The sequence below is a fragment of the Aulostomus chinensis genome, chromosome 24 (assembly GCF_037954235.1).
Source record: "Aulostomus chinensis isolate RoL2024-O1b breed Wild chromosome 24, RoL_Achi_v1.0, whole genome shotgun sequence".
NCBI classification, from domain to species: domain Eukaryota; kingdom Metazoa; phylum Chordata; class Actinopteri; order Syngnathiformes; family Aulostomidae; genus Aulostomus; species Aulostomus chinensis.
In genome coordinates, this window is record NC_141343.1 from 4,680,236 (window position 1) to 4,692,294 (window position 12,059).

Here is a 12,059-nt window from a genome sequence, read left to right on the forward strand (position 1 = left end):
GAGTGGGAACAGGCAATCAGAGGCCCACACTTGACTTCATCTCTGAGTAATTAGTTGTGGCATTGACTGCGAGGCTCATTCGGGGCTGGTTTATTCATGTCTGTAATAGACGTCCGGTGGATGCTGCTGGATCACGGTCACATGAAGGACAGCTGGAGTGTGTGGTGGCACTTACACAATCGATTTCAGCCTCTGCATGCGGCGGTTTTGGGAGTGGATGTGGTCAGAGACGTTTTTCATCACCACTGTTGTGTCGTAATCACGGTGAAACTGTTCTGGTGGAAGTGTTGGAGTTGGGAAATGATGACAAAGTCATTGCATCAAGCAGTTAAGAGGCCATTCAAGTGGCATTGACCAGCAATTCTGCACTAGACGTGAAAAAGAGAAGATTTGCATGCTGCATATTCCACCTTACAGTAATAATACTTCTATGTCTGGTATTTTATTCAACTGGTTTATTATGTGGGCCGAACTAAATTAAACTCAGCAGCTTTGCATTGAAGCCAGAAAGTGTTTTTTTTGCTTTTAAAGTTCTCACAACAACGTTTGTTCCTTTCTTCTTCATAACTCCCACAAAGAAAGAGACACACACGAATATGTAGCTTGAAGCTAATGGCAGATGATGGCTAACGACAGCAAGACTCTAAAGCTAAAAACAAGCTAACACTTACAGTTCAGTAGATTATTTTACATCGAAACTAAGAGTTTCTGGATTACTGAGCAACCCCCTGGATTGAGAAGGCAAGGCTCATGAGGAACAACGGTCTGGAGAGTTTGTAAACCGATGTTTTTGGGAAGTTATGCTATTAAGTTAGCCGTCAGTCTCCATTAGCTTCAAGCTAAATAGCGAGGCTGGCTCTGTCTGCATTCTGGAGTCACGGAAGTGATGTAAGAGGCAACAAAAACACATCTTAGTCAGCGGAAGACATCTTGTTATGAGCACTCGAAAGGAAAATTAAATATTTGGGTGAAGCAAGGCGAAAATATTCCGAGATCAGCAGGCCTCCCCATCCCAGAGAGCATTCCTTCAATGAGTATTTCAAATTCAGACATGAAACTGTATTTATTTGTTGCTCTTCCCTGGGACAACAAGAATAAGTTGTTGTTGTTTTTTTAAAATATGCGTAAACTACTTTTAGCTCCAGAAGCACATCTCTTCTGAAGAAGCATGTCAAAGTGGAAACAGCAAAGACATTGATCAGAATATAACTGATTCATCAGAAATTCTTCAAGAGAGCACGCCAGAATGATGCCTGCTGCATTTAATACTGGGAATTATCCGGAGACCACAGGGAGGAGAATTACATCAGAGTGACAGATTCATTCACGGAGCAATTAAAAACATCCTTCGTCAAGCAGGAAGCGGCACAGGAGCCGCAGCTATGCTACAGAAAAATAAATACCAGCATTCGCGGGAGTCTCGATGGCACACAAAACCTTGATAATATGGGAGTCGTAATGGGAATGCGTCGCTGCACAGGCACAAAGCATCTTTCCATTCCTAATTTTGTGTTTCCTAAATAAATCATGATTTGGCAAGGTGCATTAAAGACTTTGAAACGTGTGCGTGGACGATCTGCAGAGAGAGAGAAGCATGCAGGGACAAATACAGCAACATAACACCGAAAAAAAAAAATTCTCAGGGAAATCTTGTTACATGCTGCCGTCAAATGAAAAGCATCATTACTCCCTTTTCAGGCTTTTAATTATTTTATCTGCAGTGACAGTCTCAAAAACTGCAAAGCTGCTCGTTCCAGAACTCACGAGACGTCAAACCAGTGAAGCTGCAGTTCGCCAGTTAGCTGCTGTCACCGTTTCCGCTGGGGAAGATGAGTTCTGCATCTGACAGCAGCATTTTTACTGTTTCTGCTACATTCACAGTACTGCAAGAAGATAGATCGTCTACTGGTGCACTGGTACAAGACATTGCAAACAACACCAACACTATATCTATAGGACAGTCACTGATATTCAGGTAAACAAGACAAAAATATAACATTGTTCAAAGACCACCCTAATTATAACTGTCGACAGTCGTCTCAGCTGTCTGGCGACGGCTGCTTTTATCCTCATGCTTCAGACGGAACCACAGCATCCACAATATTGTATGTGACATCAAAATTGGTCCTATTATTTGTCCACTGAAATGCATTTCAAAACAAGATGATGACAATAAAAAGCAGTACATTCTTGGCAGTAAACAGCACCACTCTTATGTTCAGAGGAAAAACTTGAAAACTTTCCAGTGACTCGAACATACAATTTTGTGGATTTCTTATATAGAGAGGGAGATATAGTAACACTCCTGGTCAACACGTAGTCGAAATGCCGATATTTTACATAGAAATCATGAAAATACATTCCATTCACATTCATGTGAGTTAGGTGGAGTTGCAGTAGCAGTATGTGTCCACTGTGTGGCAGCATGTAGGTATCCTGGCTTGGTGTTCAGTGCAATTTCTCCTCAGTTTTGAGGGCTTTTAAAACTGACATCCCAGAGCAGTTCTGCGTCTGGCTGCAGACAGTCACTGGATTTGGCTTCTTGCACGCCGACCGTAGGAGGGATTCTAAAACAGAGGAGTGGACACTGTCACTGCAGTTCAAGACTCAACCCGTGCAAGGTGCACCTCCAAAAACCCGTTCCTGCGCCCCTGTTGTCCTCCACGGTTGTGTTGGGTGGATGCATTTTTTAAGCACTGGCTGTTAGATATGAATGGTGAAAACTCCTGTTTCATAGTTTCTTTTTACAGGTTTCAGTGCCTCTGGTTTTCAACACTGCATTCCTGATCTAAGCGAACTCCTGAGCGCTCTGTTCATGGTTCTTCGGCAAACAAAGCTGTAAAAAGTCGGTTAAGTGACATCAACTCTGTTTGCAACAAATGCTGTTCATGGCAAAAGTAACAATCGAAAAGCAACAAGAAATTCCACAGTGTTGTATCAAGACAGATGTTATTTTGAAGGCAACAGAAGGAACCCAACATTTTTACTTGCTTCAACAACTCCTGTGTCTCCTACACTGCACAACAACAGCAAGTGTCACGCAGCAGCTGTGGTTATAGAACCGTTACGACCCACTCTTGGAATGTAACTTACACTCATGGTGCAAAGTGCTTTGTCCCACAATAACAGCTGGAGCCCACTTAAACACTGCAGCTGAAATACAAGGAACACCAGTAAATGTGTACTAGATACCATCAGTCTTGGTTTGGAACATAAATGAACCTGAAATATGTCTGTGACACACTGTCTCCAAAGCATGCTGGGAACTCTGCCCACCTACCCCCAGGATGCCGCAAGATATTGGTCCTGACAGTAATCAGGATTTTTAAAAAAAGGGGTTATCATGTTAAAAATGGATTCATACCAATGGCTTGCAGGACTGTTTATTCCCACCTCCAGTGTGGTGGCTGTGGGACACTCCCACTTTAGAGGTAGAAGAGTTAAAACACTCAGGAAACAAAATCTGAGATGCAGCAGGCAGAAGCTCCTGATGCAGCAGGCAGAAGCTCCTGATGCAGCAGGCAGAAGCTCCTGATGCAGCGCTGCAGCACCCTGTCTTCTCCCTCAGGGCTACGAGCCTGAGGCTGCCCCCCCACAAACACACACACGCACATGCACACACACACACGTGCACAGTTCAGGGGTCAGAATTTTAGCATTTGGCATTTTGGTCATCGTTATCTTATCGATTGGAATTCAAACTAACCAGAATTAGTTGAGAGGGCGGGGCTATGTGAATAACATCGCCACGCCTCTATGCTGATTGAGGGAGGGGCTAACTGGCAATCATTCCCTGCTGCTTTACCTCTACAGTATTTACTAAGTGCTCATGGAAGAGGACTCAAGACCTTTAAATGCTTGGTGAGGGAAAACCTGAGGAGACAAATACTCGCATTTCCTCACAGACTTCTGCTGCAGACTGTGACGTCGCCCCCTGCTGGCTATTACATAGAATGCAGCTGCAACTTCCCCACTCAGACCAGTCTGAGCCTCCTACAGAGCCTCCAGGGCCAAAGTCCTACACAAGAACACAACAGTGGGAGAACACGTGAAGGTCTCTCACCTGGTTATAGGTGGACATCGAACACTCCTTCCTCCACCGCCTCTATGTCCTCTTCAGCAATAACTGATGGAAACACAGAAGGGGGGGGGTGAATGAGGAATAGAGCTGATTGGTCCATCAGGCGGAAAAATGCTTCCCCAGGCTGAAGAAATGTTGGCTTTTGTGTGTTTAGTGTGCGTGTTTGTTTGGCTGGCAGCTTCTGATCAAACAGGTTAACACAGATAGAGACGAGCGGCACGGCGACACTTCCACCAGCGTCACATGAAAGCACCGCAGCTCTGAGTCACCGACATCGCCGCGGTGGGCCAACCGCATTTCCATTTCAAATGTATCTCTTTTGTGTTGAATTTCTTCCAAATGTCAGTGCTCCGTATGCTTGGAAGAAGACAAAAGCACCCTTCAAAATAGTGTAGGTGTTGGAGGGCTGAGACCACACTCGGCACATTCCTCCGAGCTACACCTCCCTGGGACGGTGACTGTGCCACTAATGACTCTCAGGATCATTCTGTGACGCCATGAAAGGCGCCCGAGTAGGAATAGCGGAGCGTTGCTGAAATATGGCCTGTGATTTGCTGAGGAAAATCATTTTAACACAACAAGAGGTATTCAGTCATGACAATTTCAGACAAAAGCATCAGTGACGCTGGTTCTCATTAGTAGTTTTTGGGACATACTGCTACAGAATTGCCTGCCAGACCCTTAAGGAATGAAGGAGCGTTAGACTCTGAGTGCATGTGGGAACCGAGGTACCTGTGCTCTGCAGGCTGGGCGGGGTGTTGGCCGGTGGAGGGAAGCTGTAGGATCTGGCCTGGAGGGCCGGCGGCGTCTCGTGACTGATACTCTTGGTTCTCTTCCGACACTCGACAGCCAGGCGGCTTCGGCAGGCCTTGTGGCAGTTCACCCCGCAGGCTGCATCCATGTGGAGGGGGAGGGATGGAGGGAGAGAGAGGTGCCGAAAGAGGAGGAGAGAGCAGGAGGGTCGGAGGAGAGGGAGGGAGAGGCGCCGAGGGAGAAGGCGGAACGGTAAGGAGGGAGAGGAGGGCCAGGAGCGGGGTGGAGAGACAGGAGGACGGTCAGACGGAGGGGCGGATGCAAACAGAAACATGGGGGCGAAGGGGAGAGCTAGTGGTGACAGGAACGTGCTCTGACACGCCATGCACACGCATGAACACTGGCACACGCACACGGTGAGGCCGACAGTACCTGGCAGCAACTCTGCCAAGCAGGGGGAGGCTAGGAGAGTGATGGGACGCCAACAAGTCATATTAGAGTAGGAAACCAGGTGTGTGTGTGTGTGTGTGTGTGTGTGTGTGTGTGTGTGTGTGTGTGTGTGTGTGTGTGTGTGTGTGTGTGTGTGTGTGTGTGTGTGTGTTAGCATTGTTGTCAGACAAATCACCAAAACCTTGGGTCAAATTTGCTGAAAGCACATAGAAAGGCACACAAAGCTGTGGTCAGGATAAAAAGAGGATGTTGCTCTCAAAGCTCTTGACCTCCGGTTCAGTCGGTGCGACTGGCAGGGAGCAGCAGAACCCAAAGACATGAGCGCGGAACACAAGAGTCCGCAGCATCAGAACCGACCCACTTCAGGTTCAGATTTCACCAGGATGTCACAGAAAATGAATACTAATCTGGATTTTCTCTCATTTCCAGAGATTTGCTTGCTAAAAAAAAAAACTTACAAAAGCTCCTCAGTAACACAGAGATCATTAATAAAGATTAGAATTAACCATTTATTTACGCCCATTGAAGCTTTTATGATCATTATTGTGACGCAAACTTCCCCCAGTACTTGCATGTTACCCATAAATTCAACATGAACACCTTTAGTAAATTACTAGACGCTATTTAACTGATAACTAATGGTTAATTAAGCATCAAATTACCGTTATTAATGTACCCTTTCAAATCATTATAGAATTTTCTTCATTTAGATTTGAGAAAATGCCAAAAATCACTTGCAGCTCATTGAGTTTCCTCGTCATCATCAAGCCTCCGTTCACTCACAGTTGATCCTGGACACAAGAGGGGTAAACTCAGGTTTGCCCTCCGCCTTTGATAACCATGACGTACAAAGCAAAGACACCAAAATGAGCCACAGGACGCCTCCAACAAGAGAGGCTGAGAGCGCTGGCGCGTCTCGTTGTCTTTGCTGATGGTGCAGCACCATGCAGCAGGTCCTCGTATTGATACGGATGCTAGACTGCAGTCATTGCGACAGTTTCCTCTCATATCATGTCCCAATGAACTCACACAAACACACACACACACACACACACACACACACACACACACACACACTCAGTTTTCAACACGCTCCTGCTGGTGGGTGATTCATTCCTACTCCCTCCCTGCCAATCGCCTCTCTGAGTTCAGACCAGCACTGGTGATGAGGATAAATAGCTGCGGGGCTCCCAGCGACTTCATCTGGTCTCACTGAAGCCCCAGAACACTGCCAGTCTGAGTCACACACACACACACACACACACACACACACACACACACACACACACACACACACACACACACACACACTTTCCAACATGGAGGGTAGATCAGGAGTATTAGCAGGTTTGAAAGTATAAAGTCAGTCATAAATCTGTTGTGTGCTTGTGCTGTTCCTCCCTGACACTTTCCCTCCTTCTTCTCCACAGCAGCGACCACGCGGGTGTGAATTTCCACCCAAACATTATCATCGAAACGCTGAACACATATTTGCTTAAAGCAGAATGTCTTTGTGATGCGGGAATGAGCGTGTGACCAGAGAAGCATCCTTTTCCCCTAAAGCACGCCCTGAAGGAGCATTAATTACTCTGGTTGCTATGCAACTCGGGTGTTAGATGCTAAGTTGCGAGCTATTTAAAGATTTACTAAAACCTCCAACTGACTATTTTCAGCTGCATTCATGTGGTCGTTTCCCAGGGTGGTTCATGGATTCAGCTCCAAACCTTTACAATTCAGGGTGCAGCATTCTAATTCTGCATTTTCTGTTACAAACCACTATAAAAGTGCCCTCTACTGGTTGATAGTTGGCTACTGCAACAACAAAAGGGTTACTTGTATTGCTTGTTCTTGAATTGGTGAATGAGGAAAACACAGCAGCTCTTCAGACGCGCACGCAGGAGTCTGACTGGCTGACACAGAAACACACCACAGCGTCTCCAGTCATCAGCTCTGAAGCTGCTCACCCACATCATCTTCATACGCCGCAGCAGCAACACTGTTGAGGGTGCTGAGTGATGAACTGGGATGTTTGCTGTCTGCTGCTTGGACGGTGGTTTGAGGGATCAGGTGGTTGATCAGTGTCTGCAGACTTGACCTACTCAGCCTCATCAGCTGAGAGGCAACTAAACGTTCTCATTCCTCTAGAAATCTGGACGTCAGACAGGAAATGTTGCAACACTCAAATTAGTTCTTGCGCATTTTGACTTTTGTCAGAGTCCCTCCAAACCGAGCTGAATGCCGAGCCACAGTTAGGTGGCTTCCCCTCCTGTGAGACAAAGTTGGGGGTTAAAAAATTTCGCAATGTGTTCAACTATCTGACCTCTGAACCCCAGGAGGAAGCGGAGTTTGTCACCAGGCTTCAACTCTGGACATCCTGTGGAGCTTCCTGCTGAAACGGCCACTGGGCGTGGACGCTAAATGTGCGTGAGCTGGGAACAAGTCCAACGTGCTTACAAGCCTGCAGTCTGAGGGGGAAACTCACTGACTTTGCAACTGCAACGCAGAGAGCAGAGGAGGAGGGTGATGTCATCGGCGCTGTCGTTCAACCATGGCCACGTGTTTCACTGACCAGTAAAACTGACTGTGAGGTTTTTGGTATCTTGACTGTGGAGGACTTTTGTTCTCCTGGATGAGGGGACGAGGAGTTAAACTTGCCACTCTGAAGGAAGTGAACAAGCTGGTAGCTGCTGGCAGATGAGATGCTAACACTAGCACTACCTGCCCAAGCCACCAGGGGGAAGCGCCTGCGGTGACAGTAATGGGCTCACATTTGTTGCAGCATGACACCATCATGAAGTCAAGGCCTGTGAAAGACTGTGGGCTCCATTTCTTCCTCTGCTGAGATGTAATCAATCACAGCGCGGAGGGATTCAGATCTGGCTGCATTCCTTGACAACTGGCTGGAGGAATATTCAGTGCGGTTATTTACAGCTCTTAATGCGTGGAGATGATTACAGCTGATTTTTAGCAGAGGCAGAAGGAGGGAGCCACGTGTGTGTGTCCTGAGCATGAGGATGAGGAAGGTGGGAGGGGCTGAAGGTTTCGCATCTCTGCTCCAGCTTCTTCAAATAAGAGTGGAGCAAATGCCCTAAATGTCATGTTGATGGAGCTTATCCAGCCTCCGCGCAAGTGTGTGTGTGTGTGTGTGTGTGTGTGTGTGTGGGTGTGTGTGTGTGTGTGCGTGGACATACAGTAGATCAGCGTGTGGTATATTTGCCATCATGGTTTCTGTGTTGATGACATTTACTCACCCCTCCAACTCTGTGGATGTTTATCTACTGTGTGTGTGTGTGTGTGTGTGTGTGTGTGTGTGTGTGTGTGTGTGTGTGTGTGTGTGTGTGTGTGTGTGTGTGTGTGACAGAGTGATGGCTGAGAATCAATAGTGTTAAAAAGAAGTGCTTTGAATTCTTTGAAGCTGGACGCTCTGAGCAGATCTCTGTGCAGCAGACCAACATGAACGGCTCTCTTACCTTTGCACTTGTAGCCTTGCTTGTAGAAGCCCCATATCTTGAAAAAGAGAGACAGAAATGAGCAGTGAGCTGTTGCTGAGGAGATGTTTTCAGCTAAAAAGCAGCTGTGAGGCTTCCTTTACGCTGTGATCTTCACAGAACCAACATCTGAGAAGGTGACGTGTGTCACACATCCAGGCCAATACCTGACAGCCTCATGAGTAGAAGCTCCAGGGAACCTTCCGGCCATCTAAGCCAGAGTGAGGAGAGGAGCTGGATTAATCCCTCACTCCCTCCAGTCCCACAGCACCTCGCCCTCCTAATGACGCCGTCACCCTCCTTGTCTAAGTGTGCATTTCATTTTCTGAGCTATAGTTGCAGACCCTTAAACTTTCCCCAAGAAACGTTGTCCATTTGAAGCTTTGTTCCCCTGAACAATCAATGGTTGATCATTTCCTTGTTTATTCAAGCGATCTTGGCGTCAATCACATGTCATCACATTCTGAGAAAGGTGACATATCGCGTCAGCTGTGCCTGGACGCATCATTGAGGTGAACTCTCATCACGTGACTAAAAGCATCAACACACTGGAGGCCAACAATAACGCCAGTGCTTACAATTTGCCGGAGTTGTTCCCCTTCTTTTCTCTCACAGAGATGAAGAATGGGATCCAGAAACGGCAAAATTTTGGCCCACTTTTGACAGAGTTAGAAATGCCTAAATGTACTCAGGAGAAAACACAAGTGAAATTCTCAGTTTTGATGATGTATCGCCGAAGTCTGAGCCGGAATCAGGTCGGTTTTGATGCCGTGGCCCCTTTAGTGCTCCAGTTCTAACTGCAGTAGCGCTCAGCACCAACAGGTTCCAGCTTTTACAATAAAACCCTTCAATTTGTGTGTTCAGCCCTCCGCTCCTCAGTGCCAGGAGCACTTCCACTGATTCTGAACGCTGGGCAAAAAAAAGAGTTGTTCCTTTCAAATGAGAGCCAACGCGTGCATTAACCCAGCGTCAGGTAACTTTGGGTGAGGCATTTTCACCAAATATGACCTGAAGTTTAAGGTTCTTTCAAAGAGAAACAGTAATAATCACAACCAGCGTACAGGTTCTAGAAAATGTGATGACACACCAAGCTAGCAGTTGATGGGATCAAACACCCACATTGCAGTCCCAAACTGACCCTGACGTACCAACCACGGAACAGAAAGACATGTTGGAGTGTGAGAGCGTGGCGGAAGTGAGGAAGGGGTGAGGTGTGTGTGTGTGTTTTGGGGGGGGGGGGGGGGGGCTGGCGGGACGGAGGGGGTGGAGGTGAACCAAGATCAAGCAGAACGTAGGGAGCGCACAGACAGTAGGGGAACAATGACATGAAAGAGGCGAGCTGGAGATCACACACGGCCCTGGCACATCTGAAGAGGCAGAAAATATCCTGACCTCTTCACACGCGCGCGCACACACACACACACACACTCAAAACTAGCTGCATGCATGCAAACACACAGGCTACACCTGCATACATAGACATACACACACAAACAAAGACACCAACACACACAGCTCGAGGCAACACAACAAAGGCAGAAGATCCAAACACAACGAGACTGGCTGACCTTTACTGCCTCAGCAGAGGAACACAACGCAACACAAACGAGGGCTGCACTCACTGCTGCTGGACGCTCATGTTTCATTTGGATTGCTATCATTGATACGATTGCTAATTCCATATTTCATTACTCTTAAGAACATTACTCTGGCTCCAGCCCCTGCATCTGAATTTCTAATCTTTAAAGGCTTGTCAGGGTCTGGAAGGCTGCTGGTCCAGAGCATGTGACCCATTCCAGTTAGCCAATCAGAGTCCTTGAATATGACGAGGCACATGACTCAGGGAGAACGAGACGGAGCTAAAATGGCCGTTCTTTAATGGTGGCCTCCTGGTGAATACACGGGTCATTCTCACAGTAAGACAGCACAAATATAAGAAACCGCAGTGGTGAAACTCCAGTTGTATCAAATCGTCATCTTTCTCCTGAAGAAATGGAATTTACTTGAGTAAATGTACTCTGCTACTTTCCACCATCCTGACTGTGGTTTCCGTCCCGACGTTTGAGTGACAGCGTGCTGCTTCCTCTCCTGGCCTGTGTGATATCACCCTCAGAACAGACACGGGGCCCTCAGGCCGCATCTCTTTATTTCTAACTCTCTATCGTGGAAGTTTCCATCCACTGGATCCTCCCGGTATTGAAGAGGAAGAGTTCAAGCCGGCTGCTTCTGTTGATGAAGACGGTTGGAGCTACAGTAAATACGAAGTTTGATCCTCAAGTAACGAAATCTGCTTACCAGCAACCCCAAAGGCATCGATGCACGTTTTTAATTTTGTCACAGTTACCACCATTAACAACTAAGATTCATCAGAGTCATTAAACTGAAACAGCTGAAGTACACGTTTGAGTCTGAGCGGAATAAAAGCAGTGTCTTCCATTCTTTTTTTAAACAAAACTCATGTTTTGTTCGACTGCTCATTTGAATTAAGTTGTGCCAACCACAGGAATTCTTTCGTGTGATGCATGCAAACGTGACGACAGACTGAAACCCTGAAACGACCAAGATCGTATTTGCAGCTTCGAATGTTTAAATTAATCAAGGAATTTTGTGTTTTTTTTAATCTTGTAACCAGGCTTTTAATTTTATTGTTTGTAAAAAGTCCCTTGAATTACTTAAGAGTGACGGAAGTGGCGGATATATAAAAATATTGTAAATATTGTAATGTGTTTCTAATAAAGTAGTCTGTCTGTCTGTCTGTGTTGTTTTTTTTTAACATACTAATCACACCATGATATGAAACCCGTTCAGTGGTGGGATTTTCAGGTCATAGCAGATGTTTCCTCTGGGCAAGGACGTAAAGTACACGGGAGGAAAAACAGGGAGTTTTAGAAAATAGCACTTGAAGACGTGCAACGTCGATGTGTGATGTACCGACACTGAAAACGGCTCAGAAAGTAAAAGTGAACGAGAACTGAAAGTGAGGAAAACACCGTGTGGCATCCTCTGTAGCTGGAGGGCCACCCGACCGTCTGCGTGGGATTTTGTACAGTGGAACGTGTGGAACATCTGTAACCTGGGAGGATCGGCTCACCCGGACGAGCCCAGATGAATCCCCTCTGGAGCTGGGAGATCAATAGCTGGGTGTGATCATTCCATAAAGGGACCATAAAGGTGCCTGATTGAGTTGCTTTATTGCAGGACCGATGGCTTGAGGGCAAAAGACTGGATTTTATCAGCGATCCAGAGAGTAAATACTCACGCGTTGGAGTTGAGTCTTCGCCACACTG

At 46.7% G+C, this 12,059-nt stretch overlaps 1 protein-coding gene across 1 annotated transcript in view; it reads right to left on the reverse strand.

Moving 5' to 3' along the window:
* Positions 1 to 1,247: 1,247 nt before the first annotated feature.
* The window catches only part of LOC147238423 (RAS guanyl-releasing protein 2), a 37,344-nt gene continuing 26,532 nt past the window's right edge, over positions 1,248 to 12,059 (reverse strand). Inside the window, exons 14-17 of the mRNA XM_086198191.1 lie at positions 8,755 to 8,791; positions 4,814 to 4,972; positions 4,064 to 4,126; positions 1,248 to 2,567 (exon numbers count right to left, since the gene is read on the reverse strand). Coding sequence (XP_086054317.1) covers positions 4,068 to 4,126; positions 4,814 to 4,972; positions 8,755 to 8,791 — 255 coding nt within the window. The 3' untranslated portion in view covers positions 1,248 to 2,567; positions 4,064 to 4,067. The remainder of the gene's footprint in view (positions 2,568 to 4,063; positions 4,127 to 4,813; positions 4,973 to 8,754; positions 8,792 to 12,059) is intronic.